At 42.9% G+C, this 23229-nt stretch overlaps 1 protein-coding gene across 3 annotated transcripts in view; it reads right to left on the bottom strand.

The window, feature by feature from the left end:
- Nucleotides 1–23229, bottom strand: part of LOC123961410 (RNA binding protein fox-1 homolog 3-like) — a 496038-nt gene that overhangs the window by 26698 nt on the left and 446111 nt on the right. For 2 of the 3 annotated variants that reach the window (XM_046036789.1, XM_046036799.1), the window contains one exon: nucleotides 7129–7380. In XM_046036789.1, coding sequence (XP_045892745.1) covers nucleotides 7129–7380 — 252 coding nt within the window. Of the gene's footprint in view, nucleotides 1–7080; nucleotides 7381–23229 lie in introns of all 3 variants that reach the window. The other variant, XM_046036780.1, reaches the window with a different exon arrangement.

The raw sequence follows: 23229 nt of genomic DNA, 5'->3' as shown, positions 1-23229 counted from the left end.
ACAAAAAGGCGTGGATATAGATCCCACAGAGCCCTGACATGTCTAGACTAAAGACACATTATTGGTGACGTTTGCACACAGCCATCAGAGTGCGAGGCCCAAAGCCCTCAGCGTTGTTGTTTCCATCATTATGCGAATGCTATGCTGACATTTCTAAATAAATGACGTGTCTGATGTCAATGACAAATTCCACTTGTTTCTCACTGTGACACCGGTGATGGATTTCACTGAGGGTGTTGGTGGCTTGTCTGTTTAGATGGACCTTGTTTTGGAGGCAGTTCCTATTTCTGGTGTATTTTCTGTGGACAATACCTCATTGGTCAACAGCATAGTTTATCCTCTCTTTAATCTGCAAGTCTTCATATTTGGCAAAATAGGTTGTGAGTCTCTTTCAAAGTGCATTTGACTATTACACAAATTGTTCATATAGGAGATATACTGTGTATATATCTATCTATCTATCTATCCTTATGAATACAGGAACTAGAGCCTGGTGGCAATTAGCCTAGCTTACCATAAAGAATGGAAGCAGAGGGAAACTGTTAGCCTACCAAGTTAAAAAATATTCCTACCAACACCTCAAATGATCCCAAATTAGCACATATCTTGTTGATTAATCTGTCCACAAACAGATGTAAAAAAAACAAACAAAAAAAAACAGTGTTGTGTGTGCAGCATTATTTGGAGTTATGTGCTTTGCACTAATTTTGCGGAAGAACAGAACTTCCTAGAGTCTTGTTGTCACAGTGAGGTTGCCAGGTTTGGTACCATCATTGTCTGAGGCCGATCCTAAAAGCTGTAATTACAGAATTTATCTGGCATCCCTACTCTAAAGCTGGTGACGCCGCACAGCCGCACTGAGCTGATTAATAAACTGTTGTTTATCAAGAAATATCAGAACCTAAAAACCACAAATTGGCATTTTTACATTTTCTTTATGTACAGATAAAACAAACAAAACATTCCCTGTTAATTAGTGAGCTTTATAGGTGTTGTAGGCGTGTATTTGAACTTTGAAGAGAGACAGTTGTGGTTAAAAGAAATAAGTGGTGTCAGACACAAAACCATCTGCCTGATTACCTCCCAAAGAGGTTTTCTATAACAGTGTTATACTACTTCCACCTTCTGAGAGAGGACAGTAATTACTCTCATGACCACAAGAGGTCACTAATCAGGAAAACATAAAGTTTGTTTTTATGATTTGAACAAACTGCCAGTGCTGTGTTTTTGTTTAGTTTTTTTGGGGTGGACCAGTGTCCATTCCTCAGTAACAAGCAAATGATTAAAATGTACAAACCCCCTGGTTTAGTGCCGGTGACTCGGAAGGGACTAAATAAAGAAAGACAGAGGAGGGGAGAATGAGAAACGAGTGCGTGGAAGTGGCAGATATCGAGCACAAAAGCAGTTTGAATGTGATATGTAAACTGCAAGGTCTCCTGGGAAGTGCTCTCTGAGCATGGCAAACACACTATACACTGAATAGGAAGTCACATACACAGACACAATCTTGTACTGAGATACAGACGTGAAAAGGGAGTAGGTTGTTGCCAGAGTACAAACGGTTCAAATGACACGCACACACGCACACTGATAACCCTCACCCTGCTCTGAGGCTGTCAGACGGCTGCAGGCCACTCTTAGTGATACATTTCCCACCATTTAGGAAATGGGGTAGGGATTTATTCATTATAATTCATCATCACAGTATTATCATCATCATCATGATCGTAATGATGATCGCCTTTATTATTCTCATTATCATAATCACAATCTCCACTGTAATGGCCATCATTTATTTGGTTTTTATGGCCCATTCCAAGACGGTGACATACATTGTTAACAGTGACAGTTGTTTGATTCAAGGTCCCACTTTGTCTCCCCTGCAGCCATCCAGGTAGGGCAGGTTGGTGGCCGCTTCCTAAGTCCCGCGTGGGCTTGACGGCATCCGGACCACAGTTTAACACGTGGCGAAGGACACGGGAGCTGGAAAATGCCACCCGGCTGGTAAGGAGTGGATTTGTGACAGAGCGAGATGGGCAAAGGGGTCTTAACTCTGCCGTGTCCTCGCGTGCTGGAGGTTAATAGCCTGAGTAGCCATGTTGGGCCCCGGAGGTGACACATTGCAGACAGATGCTGGGACCGTGGAGGGTGACAAGGTACCAGAGCCCCTCGGGTCAATCTGTTTCATCGGTCACACATGACACTATCGACCTTTAGCGTATGTTGCCAGACTACTGATCACCACTGTCCTGCAGCCCTGTCTGGCTGGCTTTTTATCACAGCAAGCGCAGTCACATGTTTGCAAACATCCAGATTAACTTTCACTTGGCGCTCAGACAGGCCGGCAGCATGCTGACATCGGGGGCAAATACACATAGGGAGAACACAAATACTGAATTGCTGACTCCCAAGCACCCAAGACTGCATCCTACTAACTCAATAACTTGGAGTGTCACTGAGATCCGGGATGCCTGCCTCTGTGCACCGCTCCCGAGGCTCCAGCCTGCCTAGTTCTGAGATGGTGGTGTTGCAGTGGAAAATAATTACCTCCGTATTACCATAGGAGGCCACCTTCAGTGGCACTTTACTGTCCCGACAGCTGCTGTCACGGGGAGGAGGAGGAGGAGGAGGGATGCAAAACACGCCGTCACCGCCAAAGCCAGCAAACCAGAGAGTGAGAGAGCTGTCAACTCCGGCAACTCTCCGGCTTCCTGTTCAGTCATTTCTCTAAAAGACTCCCTTGCTGTTATTTGCAAATCGCCTGCAAAGTGCTCTGCTCAGCACTTTCTCCCTCCTCGCAGAGTGGCATTACAAGAGCATAATTGAAACTATCTGATTGGAATGCTGCCAAGCAGGTAGATTACATCCGATTAAATGGGGGGGGGGGGGATACTGAGTCTTTGCTCACAAGAATTATAATGCCTGAGCTTTAATTCATTATTTTCCTCTCCCAGCCCTCCACTGTTTTTCTTATTCTAAAGAAGCTGCAAATATATCCCCTCTATCACCTGAGACAGCATTGGGTGTGACAAGAGTGAGTGAGTGAGTGTGGAGTAGACCGGCCGCCCCTACTTCCTCCTCCCAATTCATATAAAGTAGCAAGAAGTTGAGGAGTTATTTACATACCATTAACCTATAATATCTTGAATGAACGGTCTGGTGATATTCTATACTTTTTTATAGTCAACAAATCCCATCAAAAGACCAGTGACTGAACTGATCCTAGTACTGTTTTGTGTGTGTGTGTGTGTGTGTGTGTGTCAGAGCCTGCTATATCTTCTTCCTCTGAGCCATAGAGCTCCAATGTTGTTCAAAAACTATTAAAAACACATCATTGAGCCTCAGTGCTGCACTGGGTGGCATGTTATTTCATTACCATGAACACAAACACGGTGGTTTATTTTGACTCAATCTCTGATACACTGTCCTGCTGCCCCAAATACTCACTAGACCACCAAATGTCCATTAGTCCGCAGCTGAAAAGAGTCCTTAACGTCGGCACCATTTCCTCCTGTTAGAGTAACATTTAATAAAAACTATAATGAGTAGTTTTACTGAGCCTTTAAAAATAATTTAACTATATAATTGTTAGGTATTTTTAAAGATTTGCGTCTTTACTAGTGCTTGGAATGTGGACAACACATTGTTAGTTTTGGCCTTTTCATGGGTTTTGTTGACAAAAGAACAGCCAACCAGCCTTATCCTTTAAATTATCTAGGAGAATTTGTATGTTGAAGAACATATATCTGTATTATATCTATAAAAGCTTTGAAATGGGGATTTACAGTGGGGGAAATCAGGGGCTCCTCCCACTTACAGATAACACAGTCATTCCCTTTAAAGGGTGGCCTACATGCTGCCATCAGCATCGCTTCTGAAAGCTATACCCTGGTGGAGTCTCAATCCCTTAAACACAGCTCATGAGAGATGAAAGAGTGTGTGCGCTTGTATGTATGAATGTTTGCATGTGCTCGCCCATGTTTTCTGCATGCCCTTGTGTGTTTGTGTGTGTGTGTGTGTGTGTGTCTATGTCTATGTTATCACAGTCCCCCAGAATACCCTTTGGAAAGTCTTCATGCCGCTGACACGGGCTGTGAAAAATCTGGAATTCAGTGCTGCACTAACGCCACTGCCTTAATTTGTTATCTGAAAAGAGAATGATTACTCATGAAATTCAACCAAACCTCAGACTATTTGAACTGAGCCAGATAACGAGCTCAGTTTTTTTTCTCCAGTAGAGCTCCCTGGCAGCCCTCTGCTACCCTCATCTCTAAGGATTTGGAGAAAAGTTGGGAGCTGCCTCTCTTCCTCAAGTCTCCTGCTTTCAACTCAGCTTGTTTGAACATGGCACAGAGCGAGGTCCCAGAGGTCTGGCTCTGGACAACGCCACCTTCCCAGTATAGAAGAGGGACTGGTAGACACAGACAGAAACAGAGAGGAGAAGCGAAGAGAGTCCCTGTGCCTCATTAAAACATACACACTCTCCGCTCTCTGCAGGGAATTCACACAGAATCCATACGTTGCACAGAATTTTCACTCTCTCTTGACTCTTTTTAAGTCTTTAAGTCGTGAAGATGTGCAGAGTAAAGTGTCGTCGTGGGGTAGAGAAGCTGAGCGCAGCAGAGTCGAGCCAAGGGAGGAGGGTGAGGGGGAGAGTCACAGTGAGTAGCTGATCTGCTCCCTCAATCTGTGTTTCTGCAGGGTGCCCTAATCAAAGGCACCGGGGCCCGTCTGTGGCACCCAGAGCAAACAGGCTGGGTCTGTCATTAAAGCTGGGGAACACAGCGGTGGGCAACACTACACCAGCAGCCCCTGAGGATTAGACTCTCTGTTTACACCCCACTAATCTGATCCCTCTGTCCTCCCTTAGAAGAGACGGGTGGAAGTGGGGAGAGTGTGGATGCAGAGAATGAACATGGGGGAAAGCGGGGATGGCGCAAGAGGGAAAAAGCATGAAGGAAAGCAAGGCGAGCTCTCATCTCTCCATGGCCACCATCTCTTGGCTTTCTTCACAGCGGGTGAACAGATGAAATGAAATCAAATGCGAAATGGAGAGGGGAGACAGTGAGAGATAGCGAGTGGAGGAGTGGTGTACAGTGTCGGAGGGGGAAGGGGGAGGAGGAGGAGGCTGAACCTCCTGCCAAGTCTCTCCTCACTTTAAACTCTCTTGTGTGTCAGCCATTACTGTAAGTGCGGTGCATAACCATGGAGCAGTTGGAGAGCGTCACACAAATCTTCAAATCAAACATTGCTACATTACAGGGTGGTGATAATACGCTAAGCAATGCTATTGCTCTGCTTGTGCTGTATAAGCACTTTTCCGCCGCCAAATGTTCGTAGCCGTACGGTAATTGTGAGCCTGGGAAAATGGAGTTATTAACTATGCTCTTTATGAGTGACCCAGATCCCTCTCAGGAGGGCTGTGGCCTCTCCATGACCTCTCCCAGCAGGTGTTTTCATGCTAAAGGAAAAAAGGTCTGTAGGTCTTATTTTTTTCATCTCTGCCAGCATTATCCGTCTTTCTAGACATGTCTCTAAAGTTTGGAGCTAAGTCGTCCTCTTTTTTTAATCTACATCTACCTCTTGTGAAGGTAAATCCCAGGTCAAGGCATTTCATATAAGAGTATCAGCGCACATGAATGAAATGTTTAATATATCATTTAGAATTCCACTCACTTCCAAGCAGAGTAGCTAAATGTGCAACATTGCCAGGGGTTTGTTTTTCTCTTTAAGTGCTGATACTTTAAATATATGCATTCTTTATGGTGACGTGAACATTTGTGGAAAAAAGGAGTATAATCAAGGCCTGGCCTAGTTACACAAAACATAATGTCTTACGTTTAAAGGATTCTCGAACATTTGGTTACAAATAAGGCTTTTAAGAAAAGTGCATCTCTCTTTTGATCCTGTAACTGACCAAAAAGATCGGGAGGAAGTGTGTGTCCTTTCAGAGATCCTGAATCATTTATGTCTACAGCATGTCACATCTTCTTCTTACAAATAAATAAAACAACTCAGGTTTATATGTTTTTGGGGGGGCCTCAAAGGGCGCTTAAGAAATGCACTTAAATTTTCCACCAAATTCACCTCCCACGTCAAGCTATAAGTATTGCCATGACATCAAAGTGTTCTGCTACTTACTAATGATCTGTACTGTTACACTCACTCTCAGTTTCACTTTTACTCTCAATCCTCAAATTTTATTAAGAAAAGTAATTTTTGTGTATGTAATGGAGAAAACATGGGAAAAAAAGGACAAATTGGAAAATCACTTAGAACATGGTATGTGTAGCTAAGGGTGCGGGCTTAAATGTACTCCATTATAACACCTCTGGTATAACTGCAAAGTTTCCAAACGCAACGCTGGTTAAAACTAATGGAGCTACAAAATGTTAGTTTATGAAGAAGAATTACAAAATTAAATATATTTTACAATAATAATAATAAAGAAGGACTATATTTGCAAAGTAAGACAAATTCTTTTCTTAAATCTCTTGAAGTACTTTTTTGACATACCTTTAAAATCATGTATAATTGTATAATACTGTGATTTATGCAATGCATAATTAAATATGTAATTATAATGAATTACCATTTTAATTTTGTTGTAATATTATAGCTATAAACTAGATATATTTTCCTCTGAACTGCTTTTCATGCTGTGTGTGCAACTGAGTTGGATTTAGGGGAAATCTGTTAATCTGTTTTTCTGTACAACACACAAATAGACAGGAAATGGGCAGACTTCCTCCAGCACAAATGGTGCTAAAGCAACCTTCCTCAGTGGAAAAAAAAAGTCAGAGCGAGGAAACAAGTAGCAAGAAATAATACGATCTAGCATCTCTCTCAAACTGGTGTGAGATAGAAGCTACCAATTATGTTGACTTTTGTCTCTTTTGTAAGGTGAAAATGTTAAGAATCACAGTTGGCATTTTACATTGATGTTCGAAACAATATACACAGATAGATAGACAGATAGACGACCTTCAGAAAAGAAGCAATGAACAGTATACTTTTTCTCTAGACATTTGTTAATCAATGTTATGCAACAAAATAAAAAATAATAATAATATATTTTACTTGCTGACAGCGTGCTGAGAACAGTGTTTGCAGATGATGGACACTGACCGGTGCGGTCGTGGTGGCGGTGATGGCGGGCGTGCTGTTGTCAGTGCCGGCCGGCTCGCTGTGCGTCTGTGTGGGCGTGTAGAGGGTCATGGCGTGCTCAGGAACCCGGCTCTGCCCGGTGTAGTCCTGCGTTGGAAGCGGGTGTGGTGCCGCAAACTCTGCGGGGATACCATTCTGTGGGGGGGGCGGGTACTGGGCTGGGGTGTACGGCTGGGCCATTGCTTCTGGGGGGTTAGTGGCCTCTTGGTTACCCTGTGAGAAACACACAACAGGAGGCAAGTGTTAGAACTATAGTTGAGATTAAAGTTAAAGTGCATTGTTTGATTGCACAGGCAGCATGAAAGACGTGAAAGTTCACCAGTGCGATTTGGAAGGCAACTGGGGAGAGTTGTCCTGCAAACCAACTAAGTCAGGGGGAAACAGCCATCATATCACATCTCAGCTCAGATTAGAGAATTCCTTGATCATTGCTAATGAACACAGTTTATGTTGTAGAGCATGGCTCGCTGTTGGAGGGGCAAGAGTCAGGGGGAATCTCAACTGCACTCATGGCAAAGCACAAGAGGAAAGATCAATTAATTGATAAAATTTTGATTAGGGCCTTTGATTTCAATGACAGGTCTGTTAAACTAGCAGCTGCTCCCTCTCCAAGCTCCACTTTCCTACTTTTAACATTAACCTGTGTCTCGCTTTATGAGCTTTCCTTCTGCTCACTATCCCTGCCTTTGTCTCATCATTTGGAATTGTTTGATACAGGTGCAATGATACTTGGTAACAGTACGTTTTTTGGATACCTCTTTCCTGTTAATTAAAATTTTAAGTAGCCGTACAAGAACATTTCAACATATAATTATGTCTAAAACTGGCAAAATTTTAAATTAAGAAGTATCTTATGTGTTGTTAACCATTTGATGCCACCTTTTTGTACTTGAAGGTTTTAAGTACTCATTGGAGACACATTTGAGTGGATACCCAAAAAGAGATAGCGAAAGAGATACCACGACCTAGTTGTATTCATAGAACTCGCATTCTTCCATTATGCTTCCAGAATACACAGTATGTGGTATCTACACAGCACATGATTTTTTAGTCTCTGCTCCTGACTTAAGTGATAGATTGCCCTGCAATGGAGCAGTTTCACAGACCCTTTGTCTCGTGTGGATGCTGGAGATGATGAGCTGCAGAAATAATGGACTTTTCTGGCTGGTGCACATTGTTAAACTCTGTAATGGCTGGACTACAGAAGTGCATGTCTTATTGTTGCGAAGCACTAGGCTCTGCGAATCTAGACTAATGAGCAGAACAGTGAGATCAGTGCTGTTGGAGCGGATATCCATCCCAACATTAAAAACACAGAGGGAAAAGGTGAGACAATAACACTGAAATCCAATAACACCCCCTGCAAATACCCTCAATCAAATTTGAAGATACAGATCATGCGAGCTCAATGCATAACTCTTTAGATAACAGAGAGGGAGGAAAACGCACACAATAGCAGCCAGAAGTAAGGTTTTATGATTGGAGAAAAACAATAACAGTAAACAGATAGAGAAGTTTCTGTCTCTTCCTTTACAAGCTGGCTGGGGATAGTGAGATAGGAGATAAATGTGTTTTATTCGTCTTTTTTCTTGCTGCTGTGGTGTTTGGCCTCTTTCTGCAGATTTCTACAGAAAGCTCTATCTGGGCAGGAGGAGGCTGTGGTTTTAATGAGAGAGCTGAGCAACACTATGCTGTAAATGTAGTGGAAATAATTCTACTCTGACGTGTTGGCAAACAAACCTCGGCCTAAACTGTGCTCTGCCAATTAAGGAAATGCTCCATTATCTAAATGAAAAAAGAGAGAAGCCTTGAGTGAGGAGAAGGATTGACCAGCTTCCCGCAGCCTGCGGGGCCTCAAGGCCGCTTCTGCTGTATGAGTGGACCCTCACTCCTGCCTGACCTAATCCCCCTTCTCTTTTTCATTATACTGTATTTCTATCTCCTCTGTCTCTCCCTCAATCCCTCCACCCCCCTTTTCCTTTCATGCTCATCTCATCCTCCCCCCTCTCTTTTTATGCAGAAACTTTTTTAATCTCTACCCCTGTGCTCTACTTTTCCTCTCCCTCCAGTCATGGCATTATATAACACACTTGCATTGCGGGGCATCCTAATTCAAGGAAGCTCTTGATGTTGGCAATTTTCTACTTCTAAGCGCCCCTTTTAAAGGCGAACGGGGTTGGTTACCTAAAAAAAAGATGCACCTCCTGGTATGACAGCTGAATGTACTACCAGATCCGGTGTCCTCCTTTTAACCATCCTGTGCAAAACATCAACACATCGGTACGCAACAGTCCAGCAGAGACAGAAAGCTCAGCAACCTGGAAACATGAAGGTGCTGTGTCTGACTGTTTGTACATCAAACACTGTTCACGTCATTAAGGAGATCAAAGCTTCACTTATGTCTTTTAGTTTAGTCACTGTCAAGAGCACAGCCCATGGTCCTGATTGTTGTTATTTAGGATTTACTTAGAGTTACTGAGTGTGTTTACAGGTTGTGATTAGGACAAAAATGTCAGAATTCAGGATAAACCCGGTTTTGAGACACCTCATTGTGCAAGATGGGTTATTCTGATTCAATCTGGGTTACTGTTGCACAATAGATAGGCTGACAAAAAACATAGGCTTCTCATTACTTATTCAACGAGACCCCTGCATTTGCACAGTAGGGGTCTCGATGCAGAGGGCTCCAGCAAAACAACACAGAGTCATGCGGCAAAAAGGTTTAACCTGTCTCAGCCTTTGCAGCAATGCATTGCAATGTCATCCTGCAATGCACTGCTGTGGCCAGTCAAATACATGCAGGCATACTGTGCTGGTAGATTACTTTGTGATGTGAACTATGTTTTTCTAATGTATACATCGCGATTGTTAAAATTATTTGAGTTGCAAAATTCTGTTTTATTGTAATATAAATAGCTGTGCAGTGTTTTGGCATCTGAGAAGCTGTCACACCTGTAGCAACATGCCCCCACGACATGGTGCTATTTTGGGTTTCTGATCACTACCATGTGCACAAGTTTGTTCATAATTCAACCTACAATGTTAGTTGATCAATAAAGCAAAATATGCTGATCTACATGCTGAAATGAAGTTGAAAGTCTGAAGATAAATAGTTTTGTTCCTCTGGTCTTTCAATACCACTGATAACATATTAAAGCCAAATCCAGTAATGTGATAAATGCAGCGGTGTCACGCTAGCCAGAAGCCAGATTGGGTTCACCCTCAACTGTTAAGATAACAAAGTAGTTGTAACAAAAATTAGTGGCTAAGATGTGTAGGTGTCAGAGACACACCTGTACTAATGCACATAGCCAAAAACCTGGAAAATGTTGTGTATCATGTATACACAGAGCTGAATAACCAGGTTGCTTTGTGTTCCATATAAATATCATATCCCAGGTTATAAATCAGGACACTAATGTGTGTGAACAGACAGTGTGTAAGAATGTAAACTTGGACTGTAGCTTTAACCAGCAAGTGTTGACTATATTCTTAGCTTGTTTTCTGTGGATATTTATCTGGTCATGAACAGGAGCCTTAAGAACATGACATTTTATGGGTGCTTTATTCTGTCTGCTTCTGGTTATAGTTTCTTGTTTGCTATATCCTCGACTATTTCTTTGACAGTTCAGCTTAGTTTAGGGAAATCTATGATTTAGTTTACTTTCCTCGCTAGCAGTACTGGTCATTGTATTGTTTCTTCTTCATGCCACAGTTCTGTCATTTGTCATTCCATGTTGAACTAAACTTGTTAAATCGTCATCTGGCTTCACGGATCCCTCTGTGCTGGGGTCATAATCTGAATCCTTACAGTCACAGGGCACACAGGCCAGTGTATCTGTGTCGGGTCTGTAGCTATTTGAGCCTTAAACAAGTGCAAAGGAGTGAGACAGGGCCAAGTGACACACAAACAGGATAACAGCCTGGAGCTCGGTTTTGGAGAAAGAGAACTACTGAGTGTTGTAGCACCATGTCGTTGCTGTTTCAAAGGGCAGCAAGGCAAAAGCAAGGAGGCGGAGAGTACAGACCTCATTAGTGAAACACAAAGTAACACTGGCTCTCGTATGATCTTCGCCTTCCTCTGATGTATGTGACAAACGAGTTATTCAACTGGAAATGAACTGGGAGAAGAAAAAAGGCCCATGCAAATCAGGGGAGTTGTGCTTGTCCCAGTGCAACCACGTGCCCTTTTTGCTCGGGCTGACTAGCCGTCATCAAGATAATCCATGGTGCCTAATGAAAAGCCCTCCATGACAAACCAGTCAGGTACACAGCACATCTCATTCCACTGAAATAGATTGCTGTTCATTATGGCTGCGAACGAGCGTTACGAGTTGTTGTTATATTGGGATCCTGGTGAGTGTTTCTCTACCTGCAGGCCTGTTTATGGGAAAAGAGCAGGTCCCTTTGCGGCACTTTAATGCCCCCCTTACATGGCCTGCTGCCATGAGCCGCCTAAACCTCATCTCCACGGACACGACGACGAAGAATAAAGGCAACCAGAGAGAGCAGCCTTTATCGATCTCCCATCCTTTCCATTCCTCTTTCCCTCCTTCCCTCCATCTCTCCTTTCACCCTTTCTACTCCTATTACTGAAGAGCACAATAAAAACACTATCTCTAATCTTAAGCACTCTCCTTGTGTAAAATTGGATTGGAAACCCTTACTTAAGGAGATCACTTTTGGAGCGGAGTTTTTGTTTTTACAGTCAGAATCAGGAGCCAAAGAGGTCAGGAAGGCTTTGAGGCAATGCCCACTGCTGAGGCTGCCAGTCCCAGCATACAGTATTTAGAGAGAGACAGAGACTTTCACTGGTGCTAACCCCGGTGTAGATGGTCAAGGCTACATTGCATCTCAGCAGGTACAACGGCTTGGCTTCTCGCCAGTGATCTGTGATCCTCTTTAGCAGAATGGGAGGGACAGTGTTGAGAGGCCAAGAGGAGATGGGCTGTGCAAATACAGGAGCTGTTAGGAGGAACTCATATCGGCAGAGTGCTGCACTGACTCATTCGTGCGATGGAGGGTCAAAGAGCAACGTGAAGGCAAAATACTGCAGGCGACTAATTGTGTTTCATTGAATCCGGAGGGAAATCACTCAAATGGGAGCAGGCTGATCAATCTCAGCCATGATGAAGTGGGCAGCTTTATGGCTTCAGCACAGTCACATGCAGGTTGGATCATTTTTCAGCAAAGGCCTTCATACTTTACATGGTTCCTACTGTGTGACACTAATAGTCTCAAGCAAGAAATGTTCCTCCTGATTCTATACACTAAGCAATTCAAATAGATTTATGAACAGCTCTGCAGTGTTTCTGCATAATCCAAACCACATGAATAGTTAAATGTTGACTTAACATAAAGCATCGCTGCCTCATTCCTTCATGGAAAATGTACACAAGCAACTTTCTTTGTCAGATTACAGATGACATAACATTTTCTAAGTGAATCTTAAGCTTTACAGTGTCTCATCCAAGACATCATGCGCTGAGCGTACCTCTCTAGAACAATGCTCATTTGGTTTTAATGACCGCCTGACAGTGACAGTAGCAAACTTGTGACAAATCCTGCTGGGCCGTCACAGCACAAACGCGAGCAGAGTTTATAGTGGAAAAGTGTAGTGCAGCTCAGCGGAGGCCAACGTACGGCAATCAGTTGATGCAACACAAACGAAACACTGAGTGGTTTTCAGCCAGCTGCATGAAAGCCTCTTGTTGTCCCCGGCTCTGCTGCTGATGCTCGGTTAATTGTAGCCCCGCACACAGACAGTCAGGCAGGCAGCGAAAAGACGGCCTGAGATGATTTCCACAGGCAACTGGCATTCATTTTGTCTTGAAGGCGCATAAATAAAGGATGTCTAGCCGGGTCCATTTTAATTAGGCGAGCCACATGATCTTACTCCAAGTCTCTCTGTTAACACTCACCAGAGGCTGCAGCATGTGTTAATTACTACCACATGCCACACAGTGAATCCAAGGTGAGCCAGAAAAAAGAAACTCATAAGAAGTAAACAACAACAACAAAACAAAACACCTTCAGCTGAGTTTCTCATGATGAGGCACATATTTGGTGCAATGGCTATTCCCCTCCCCCTATCAACCAATTACAGCACGATGTTGGGAGAGAGAGAGAGAGCAGGGAGATGTGGAGAAGCAGCCCAATTTAATGCAGATTCACAACACACCCCCACCTCAACAAAACCCCAGTCTTCCTCACCACTACAGTAGGTTTATGATTTCAAATAGGCTGGGGAGAGGGTTATTGTTTTCTCTCACATTTCCTCCCTAGCAAACTCCCGTCTTTCCATTTTTCCACCTCATTTGTGGAAAAATCAATTCATGAAAATAAACACTCAGTGTCTTCGCTCCGTGTCCAAGTCAATTTAGATTTCGTGCATGTTTCTGTCGCCCTTTTCCAAGAGGCTTAATCGCTTTCACATGTCACATATGTTTCATCCCCTCTAACGTGATTTTTCCTCGTTATTGGGAGCACTTATTTGCTCCACGGCCTTGGATGGAGGTATTAGAAAGAGAGTTCATTTTCCTCAATCCCTTGTTGATTTCTTCATTACGTTGCAGCGGAGGCGCTGCACATGGCGCCTCGTACTGAGATGGGACTGCTCTTAGCAATGCGACTGCGAGTGTTACTATACCTCAGAGACGCTAGAGCGCCACTTAATAAACAGAGTAGACAGAGGATCACTTTGAACTCCTGTGACATGTAATGAACCTGTCTGTCTCAGCCACAGCTCTGTCTGGGTTCAGGCTCTGCATGGTAAAAATGGCGATAAATAAATAAGTAGACAAAAACACATCCAAATAAGCCTAGAGGCCCTGTGAAAAAGCCATCAGTTACACATGGTTAGACTCATAGTATTTTGCCAACGCCATAAGAGGAGATAATTGTCTGTTTCACTGCTGTTGCCTCTTTTGTTGCATAACAGATATTTACATCTGGGACTAATTACTCTAGACTGGGTGTCAAAATTTGGATTAACTTGTGGGATGTATCCAGTTTGGTGTTTAGACTCATTTATTAGTGAGAACAGGCACCAAGCTGCTTTGACCCCATCACAAACCCACCAAAGAACTTTTTCCATTTACTTCTCTTCTCTGTGTTTAGTTCTTCTAAAGTTGTCAGAACAAAGTGATATTGACATATATTCTATTAAAAATCCTCCCAAACTGAACGACTTCTTAGAGATTGCTATTGATCACTAAGATAAAGACCTGAATAAAATGAAAACTGATAAGTGAACAGTGCCATGTTCTGTCATTCTGGTCATACAAACCTGTAAATCAATTCCACATGATCGTCACGCCAGTGTACTGCTCTTATATAAAGAATGCAGATGAGCCTTTTAAAATTCTACAGGGGATAAAAATGCCAACATTTGTTTTACAATCAGCTGATTGTCATGTTAATTCAGTCTTTTTTCCACATGCTGGGATTATGATACGAGGGCCAGAGTTCCTCGTGGGGACAAAATGCCATTACTTAAGCATGCAGGAATCTCGACATGACATTCCTTGACCGCTGTGACAGTGGCAAACATATGCAAATGAAGGAGAGTTCCACTGTCATTATGACCCTGTCAAGACTCTGACACCTCCCACTGGACCCCGAGCACGTTAGAAAAGGAGTAAAACTGAAAAAGAGAGATAAACGGAAAAGAGGGCACCACAATGACCACATTCTGGGAGAACAGGTGTAACATTGTTGTTGATGTTATCTCTGCTTTCCATCATTCTCTTTGCTCTCTTATGACTCCCTTTGTAATTTATTCCACTGGCCTATTTGCCTCACTGAATCTTTTTTTTTTTGTCTTTGCTCTGCAGTGGAAGGGGGACAGGTTTACATGGGCGGGATTCTTTGAAGTGAAAATGCCGACTACTCCCTGCTGTAGCCAAAGCTCATCTAATCAGGGGCTAATTCCAGTTATTAAGATTTGAGAGATAACTTTGATTCATCAGTCCATCTACCCGTATCGGTTAATCACTGTCGCGCTAAGCTCTTTTTTAGTCATCCTTTTGTTTCCACTCCCTCTGGCACGCATAGAGGGGGAATAAGAGAGATAGAAGAGAAGGAAAGGGAGAAGATATTAACAATATTAATGACCCGTGATTCTCGTCTCCTTAATGAGAAGGGTTATTAACTGTGATTATCCATGATGAAATGGTGGTAATTCTTGAAAGCTTGAGAAAACTTGTACAGTTGCTTGTCTGCTGATTTGTTCCTGTGATGTTTAAGAAAGGAAAAGGTGAGTGTGGTAAGAAAGGGAGAAGGAGAATTTAGAGGATAAAAAAGCAGGGGCAACCAGGGGAAACGGAGATGCTCGCAGCAGGAAGCTGGGAGGGATTTTTTTTTTAGGAAGGCTAAGGCAACTGTCTGCAGTCCCACTGCTGCCGCATTTCAGACAGTTAAAATCTGTCTTCTCCGCAGAGATGAATACAAACTCTGAAGTGTTTCTCCTTCTTAAAACCCTTGGCGCTACGTTGCCTCTCACTTCCACTCCCCGGTGGCTAACGAGTGGGCCAACGTACGCACCCAGTCGCCCATCTGCTGGTTGACACTGCTGAATGGCTGTTTGAACACCTATGCCGCTCTCGCCAGATCCCTGATACAGCATTTCCCCCACTCGCCCTTTTTCCTTTCCAATTATAGGAAGTTGCATGCCTGTGGAGTCTCTGTCGTCTCCATATGATTCCCTCAACGGAGGGGAGGGGGAGGTGGGGAGGGGTGCTGTCTGGTAAATCATTGATGTGCAGTCAGACTGTTTCATTGCAGATCTGTGTGCATGTGTGTGTGAGGGGGAAGAAGGGGGTTAGCAGCAGACAGATAACAATCCTGAATTATGCATGTCTGTCCCTTGTGAGGAGTCGAAGCAGGGGATGGCGATGGGGATGAGCTACACTCTCTTATCCCTGGGGACAAATTTGGATAGAAAAGAGCTGGGTGTGGAAAAGTGGGGACCACCATGAGTGCTACCTGACCGCTTTAGACGCCTCTCTTTAGCTCCGCGAACTCCTCAAACTGTGATGGCTGTCGTCTCATACAGAAAACTGACAATGATCCTGTTGTTGATGCACAGGAAATCAGTTCAGGAAACAGCCCCGTTATGAAGCCTGATCTGTGGTAATAACGCTAATGGGCCAGAGAGGCAGATCTGCCAACTTATTTGTTAGATGTTCCTTTTAAAAGTATCTCTGGGAATTTAAGCCTGGACCACACGAAACACTATCACCCTCCTTAAATTACACTGTATCACAGAAACACCTGCTGGGCCCATTTTAGATAATAATCCCATTTCTACATGCCAGTACAGCTCTCAGACGGGAGAAATTGGATTGTTTGCATTACTGACCTGTGGAGCAAGGCAGTCTGGGAAAAGCAACAGCCTCGAGGCTTTATTAGATTCAATCGGTCTTTCATAAACAAAACCTTACTTTTCAGAAATGTTAAAAAAATCTTCTAAATGTGGACAACCCAGCACTTTGTGGACACACTCCATTTATTTTCTCCAATTAAATCTCTTTAATTGGATTGAGGGCTGGCACCTGGTTTACACTCTGTCAACCACGCAATCCACAATAATTGATGCCAGAGCCTTGCTGTGTGTGTGTGTGTGCGCGCGCGCGGGGGGGGGGGGGACATGTGGTGATGGGGGAGGGATTTAGAGCATGTCTCACTACTCCACAATTTCACTGTGATCAATTTATCAATGGCCTGCCCCGCTGTCCACCAGCGTCCACTGCTCTGAGATGGGAAATGCCTTTACACTTTGGTGCGCATGCAACATGCAGCCCCCCACCCCAAGTGATGTCAGATGTTTTATGAAAGTAAAAATAGCAATACTACAATGTAAAAAATACTTGATCTAGATAATACCAGTATTATCAGCAAAATGTATTGCAAACTGAAGTACTTATTTTGTGCTAAAAGTGTTTGAGTGTTATATTACTACTGGGGCATCAGTCACTATTTACTATACAGTGTGTTCACCATTTTGTACTGTTTTCTGAATGTCTTGAGAATGATTATTGCCTTTTTCATGTACTCAAATTAATCCAACAATGTATTCTTAAAAGTAGCGTGCAATCAGTGGTCATTAACTGGGCAGTAAGTGCTATTTTTTTCATCATCTGGCACACTATATAGTGACTATAAAAAAGCATTCCTGCCCCCTGGAAGTTTCCATGTTTTATTGTGATAAAACACTGAATCAAAGTAGTTTTATGAAAATTTTTCGACACTAATCAACAGAAAAACTGCAAACAGATCTAAATGACAAAATGATCTACATTTATGACAAATATACTCCTGTACCTAGAATTCCTAGTACAAAGTACAAAGTAGCATACCATGGTACCTAAAAGTTGTATAATCCCATTACTTGTGTAAATGTACTCAGGTACTTTCCACCACTGCACGCATCCAAAGAAGAAAAAAACACACGCCCTCACATATATCTACACATCTAACAGTTCAAACAGAAGCTAATGCAGCAGATTTACACACGTAGTTGCCAGCTCTGATACATAGGTGAATATGCACACCTACAGAACTTGGATCCAGTCCTGAATACAAATGCCCGTGCAGAATACAAATGGTGTGCGCCCACACGTGGAAACACGCAGAGATACAAATCCAAGAGATGCATCACGGTGCGCTGACAGCACCTTTAAGACACTTTGAGAAACACCCGGCTCCTGAATACTGAGCTCCGCCGGCGTACAAATGGAGAGAGGCAGAGACAGAGCGAGAGGGAGGCCAAGGGAGACCCAACACAGTAAATAAAAATACAATTTCCTCCAGTGACATGCCCATTCTGTTGGAAGCCTGACTCTAATTATTCTAAGCACTTTGAGAGATGGCTTTCCACTGCATTAATCTACACATCCCACTAGCCCATCCACAGTCGATGCACTTTTAACTACCTAAGGACGCCCCGATCCTCTTCTTAAAACCTCGGGAGGAGGAGATTGACTTTGTACAGTGATCGGGTAAAGTGCTTTGCCTGAGTGAATCTTTCTCTAAATCTCACAGCACAACACCATGCAACAATTTTTATTTTCAATTTCAAATAGCGCATCTCTCCCTCCAAAAAAAGATCAGATTCGAACGGGAGAATGTACATGGTGCCGTGCGCCTCAAAATAAGTCGGTGAATTCTCATTACAGGGCTTGTGTTGTTTTCCTCTGGGCAGGAAAGCACTCGTAGCTCATTTGAAACTGAGATGAATCGATAAATCACAGGGGACCATCAATCAATCCATCAATGAGCCTATCGATACTTGCTGGATGCGACTCCTCCCACTGCAAGAGGCCATCTTTGGTAAGAATATGTCGGGCAAATGGGCTTTTAACATAATAGCTCTGTTCACTTGTGCAGAGTGCAAGATTGATGCCGTGCAATGTTTACATGTTGACACAAGCTGTAATATTGATACACAGCAGGTCCCATGTTTACATGTAAAATAATCTGCGTGCACACACAAACACACACACACACACACACACACACACACACACACAGTAATGTGAAAGACATTCTGGTCATGTTTATCAAAATCTAAACAAGATCAAACCATCTTTGAAACAGCTCTGCTCTCTGATCGAGGCTGTGTATTTGGCTTTGCTGCACTGCAAAATCTACTCTTCATAAACATCTGCCCCCTCGGCGGAGAGGGGAAAAAAAGGAGGGATACAGAGGTAAAGAAGCGGAAGCAGAGATCTATCTTTCCTCATTAATCACCACTCATTTAAAGGAAAAACTTTGTAATAACGGGGCTTTCAGCTGCCCCCCCCCCCTCAAACAGACGCAGAGGCTAAACTGCATGGCACATCATGAGGGGAGTGACATTTAGATGTGAACTGTAGGGCAGCTTCTCTTTATTCAATATGCTCAAGACAGAACGTAGAATAAATATGAGATTGCAAAAATAAGTAGCATTGTTGCTGTGATAATGATAAGACTGGTGATATTCTAAATCACTCTTACTGTCAGCGGATCCCATGAAAATACCAAAACTAACAATGATTTGATACCACTATGTGTTGTCACTCTGCACTGGGTGACATGTTCCTTCATTGTTTGCTGAAAACGAAAGGGGTCAGCTGTTGTGGGAAATTACTGAATCTTTTTTTTTTAATTAAACTATAAATTTGTGAACCATTTTTAAGATTTATGGAGGTACAGGGTTAGGGAAGTCAGAAAGTAGTATATGAACTAACAAACTGATGGCTTTGGTCTTTTCATGGAATTTGTTGACAATAAAAGAAATATAGTAAAACACCAGACTTGTCCTTTAAATAGGATCTAGAAAAACTATTGCTATATGCCTGCTATTTTTCATTGACTGTATAATTCCTGTACATTTCTAATACATTTGTTATCAGTGGTAGCAGAAACCTGAAATTTAGAAATTTTTTTCTGCCAAATATAATTCCCCATATTGGCTGCAAGCGCAAAGTTTTGGCAGATAAATTACCTTTCCTCTAAGTTACAATCTCTAACCCACGTGCCCTTCAGCAAATCACTTATCCCCCAACTGAGCTGCTCGGTGGCCATCAGCAGAAAACTGAGACTGCACTAAGAGTTAACATGCTGTGTGAGAGCACTGCAGGGCGATGCGTGAAAAGAGGTTGCACACTCAGCAAACACGTGTTGAATTAGGAAAAAAAAGTAATGAATGAATAAACAAGCAAGCAAGCAAACAAATATATAAATAAAGTTGTCATGTTTTTATTCAGAGGGAAATTACTACAGTTGAAGGCCGAGTGTGAAGAATTTGTTCCTGAAACTAGGGGATTATAAACATTGATTTACATTATGGAAAAAGAGGCAGCTGTATTCTTTTTTATCAAGGCTCCTAATCAATGTTTGAGATTTTTAAGAATGCCGGAAAACCCGAAAATGAGCCTGTTGCAAAAGGAAATAATGTTGTCGAAGAGACAAAAAGGGCTTGTGTGCATTCTGTAGCAGCATGAAAGATGTAAACAGTGTAATAATGCAAAAAACAGTGACATGACGTGCGAGTGAAAAGTAGGAAATGAAGTGAAAGTGCAAACTGACAGGCAGTTACTGTGTACAAGTTAGAATGATGAGTGAGAAATGTTTGTAGTTTGTCACCTCTCAACCAAATCCAGACGTTTCACTTCTATGCCCTTTCTGTGAGCCACAAATGCTGTGATCCCGCTCCTCTCATGAGTCTGTCTGCCCTCATCTGGTCCTGATGGTGGACATGTAAATGGCTATACATGAGTTGGTCTTTATGTTTCCATTTATGTGCATGTTTCAGTCTACAGCCAAATCTTTCAATGACAGGATTAAGAAATATTGACCACTTGGTCAGTGAAAGAGATGGACTGAAGGTATCACATACACCTGAGAGGAAATGTTTTATATCTGTTTTCTATTGGCTGTTCTGTAAAGGTAAACCCAGTGCTTCTGGTGGCAAAGTAACTAATCCCACAAATTGCAAATTGCAAAATGCTTTGCAAAATGGATCCAAAATGAACCATAAAACATCTGAAGAGTAAAAATACAACTGGATTTCAGTGTTTTAGCATGGTTAGGCAAATGCATAAATAAAAAAGAAAAAGATATGTAGGCCTGATTATGGCAACAGCAAAATGCTAATGCTGCAGTGTCTGTATACTGCAAGTTACAACCTACAGCCATAGAAGGCTACTCTTGTTAATGATGAAGGCACTAACTAAATAAGATTTGGATCAAAATACAGATGGTGACAAACAATTACAGGATGCATTTGCCATTCAGTTTTATTTCAGATAAGTGTAGTACTTCATGAGGATATAGGGAGTTTTTTTTTAACAAAGTAAAAAAAACTAAAACTAATCACTTCAATTTCTGGCCCATGTCCTAAATTGTCACCACATTCCACTAGTTTTTCAGATACTTTATCCTGCTGGCTAACAACCAGAACCACCACCAAATTGGACCAAAAACCCTCCTCTGCAGAGTTAACAAGCCCCTTTTATTTAATTGAACACAAGTTTTTGTCCAAATGCAACAAGCCTGCATCATATCAAGCCTGTCTGGAGATCTCCAGTGGTTATTTAAAGGCCAAAATCAGCTGGATATATTGGTGTAACTCAAGTACACAGACGTGCATGTGTGTCTGTGTTTGCTGAGGCTCGGAAAACAGTGCTCCTATGTGGCAGCTGACACAATGGAAACAGATTGCCATGGCTGCTCTGCAGCTCTCCATCACATCGCAGCAGATAGAGGGAACGTGAGGCCTAAGGGTCAGCGCTGTGGCTGCCTGCAGACACAAGGCACCGGGCCCAGCCATTACTGTTAGCTAATTGGAGTTTTCCTCCGGGTCAGGCCAGCCATCTGTGGTGCCTTTACCAGCGAAGACCCCCACTCAAACCCACCATCATTTTTAACACTACAGTATGTCACTGCTTGACGTGCCTTTAAGGACAGGGAGGGGGGTGGGATTAAGGAAAGAGTGCGATCTCCCACCACCGTAGCTGGTTAATAGGAAAAGTCTCTGTCCCCTCTGCGCGCCATTCATCATGTCAAATGGTAATATCTTTAAAGGTCAGGCCGAGTCATAAAGAAAAAAGAGCCTTGGCTAAACTTTCCCTGGGAATTCCAGAGGTCTAATCACCAATCACCAAATTTGAAGTGTCTCTTTTGATTGGCTTTTGATGGCCTCGTTTCAAAGTGAATCATTACACAAAGAAGGGACATTTAGAAGACCGGTAGCCAGCTAATTTTTACATAGTAACATGAAGGCAATACTCTGGGTGGAATTTACCAGCTTGACCAACAAAAAAAAATAAAAAGAGGAGAGATAGAGGCTGGAAGAAATATGAAAAAGAAAAAACAGCGCAGTTGCACAATTTACCCAGCTGACTTCAAGCTGAAAAGCAGCAGGGTGCACAAAAAAGGAGCGTAAAAAGATAGATAAAATAGAAGAAGAAAAGGTGGCAGGAAATAAAAGAGAGGCAGAGGAGCTAAAGACTGCTACTGTCTGACAAGTGTCACACTTGCGCTTCGATCCAGCCTTCCTCCTGCGCTAATGACTGTCAACACGACAAGCAGGGCCGTCTGAAGGGGGAGAAAATTACTCGCTGAAAAGCAATTGACTGACCCCCATCATTTCTCAGGGAACCAGTGACCTGTGAATATTTCATTATGGGGAAAGTCGTGAGGCCCATATAAATGGGGGGCAGGGGCGTGTGTTGATCTGCCGAGCAATGCCGTCTCGGGCCAAACAGGGAAACTGGGGGCAGACCTGCCTGTATGCCTGCCTTGTAGCCTTTTCACTACTCTGCTCCTACAATGCATATTTTAGCCAGAGAAAGAGAACAAATGAAAGGACTTAGTTACCATTTGGAGAAGTAAATTTAAGAGATTGCGGGGAGAGCTACTGTAGACAGAGGGGGAGAGCATCTGGATGACAGAAGTGCTTCCTTTACCAAAGTCTGAAGAGAAAAGAGATGATGATGAAAAGGGTGAGGGAAAGAAAGCAAGAAAAAAAACTTAAATGTTTTGTAGGTGTGGGTCAAAGCAAGCCATTCTTTTACCCTCTGCGCGACATTCGTCTTACATTGAGAAACATCAGAGGCCTCGGAATCGAGAGGGGCAGGAAGAGAAAGAGAAGACGAGAAAGATGAAAGAAAATCAATCCCTCGGCAAGCCTGATTGATCGGTGGAGTTTTGGACAATTTCATCAGGAGACTCCACTAACCAGAGATGACACGACCCATATTGGAGGGAGAAAGCATTGTGGAGATTAATACCCGCATTAGAGGCATCAGGTCGGATAAACGCGGGCTCTGGCAGTAAATACACTGGGCCTGCGTGCCCCCTCAATGACGACTTAATGCCAGAAAAGTCCTCGCAACCCACACTTTACTTTTCAAACTTTGACTGGACGGGATAATTGAGTCAATTAGGAGCACCTTAATCCATGGAAGGGATCTTCAAAAGAAAAACATACAGTCAAGGTTTGGGTTTGGTCTTAAGGATATAAATAAAGAGAGCTTGAAGATTGTCTGTGTTTATCCAACGATGGAGGGAAAGAGC

Source organism: Micropterus dolomieu, linkage group LG02 (assembly GCF_021292245.1).
Source record: "Micropterus dolomieu isolate WLL.071019.BEF.003 ecotype Adirondacks linkage group LG02, ASM2129224v1, whole genome shotgun sequence".
In the NCBI taxonomy this organism is placed as follows: domain Eukaryota; kingdom Metazoa; phylum Chordata; class Actinopteri; order Centrarchiformes; family Centrarchidae; genus Micropterus; species Micropterus dolomieu.
The sequence above is the reverse complement of the archived record's forward strand: the minus strand, read 5'-3'. Positions and strand labels throughout refer to the sequence as shown.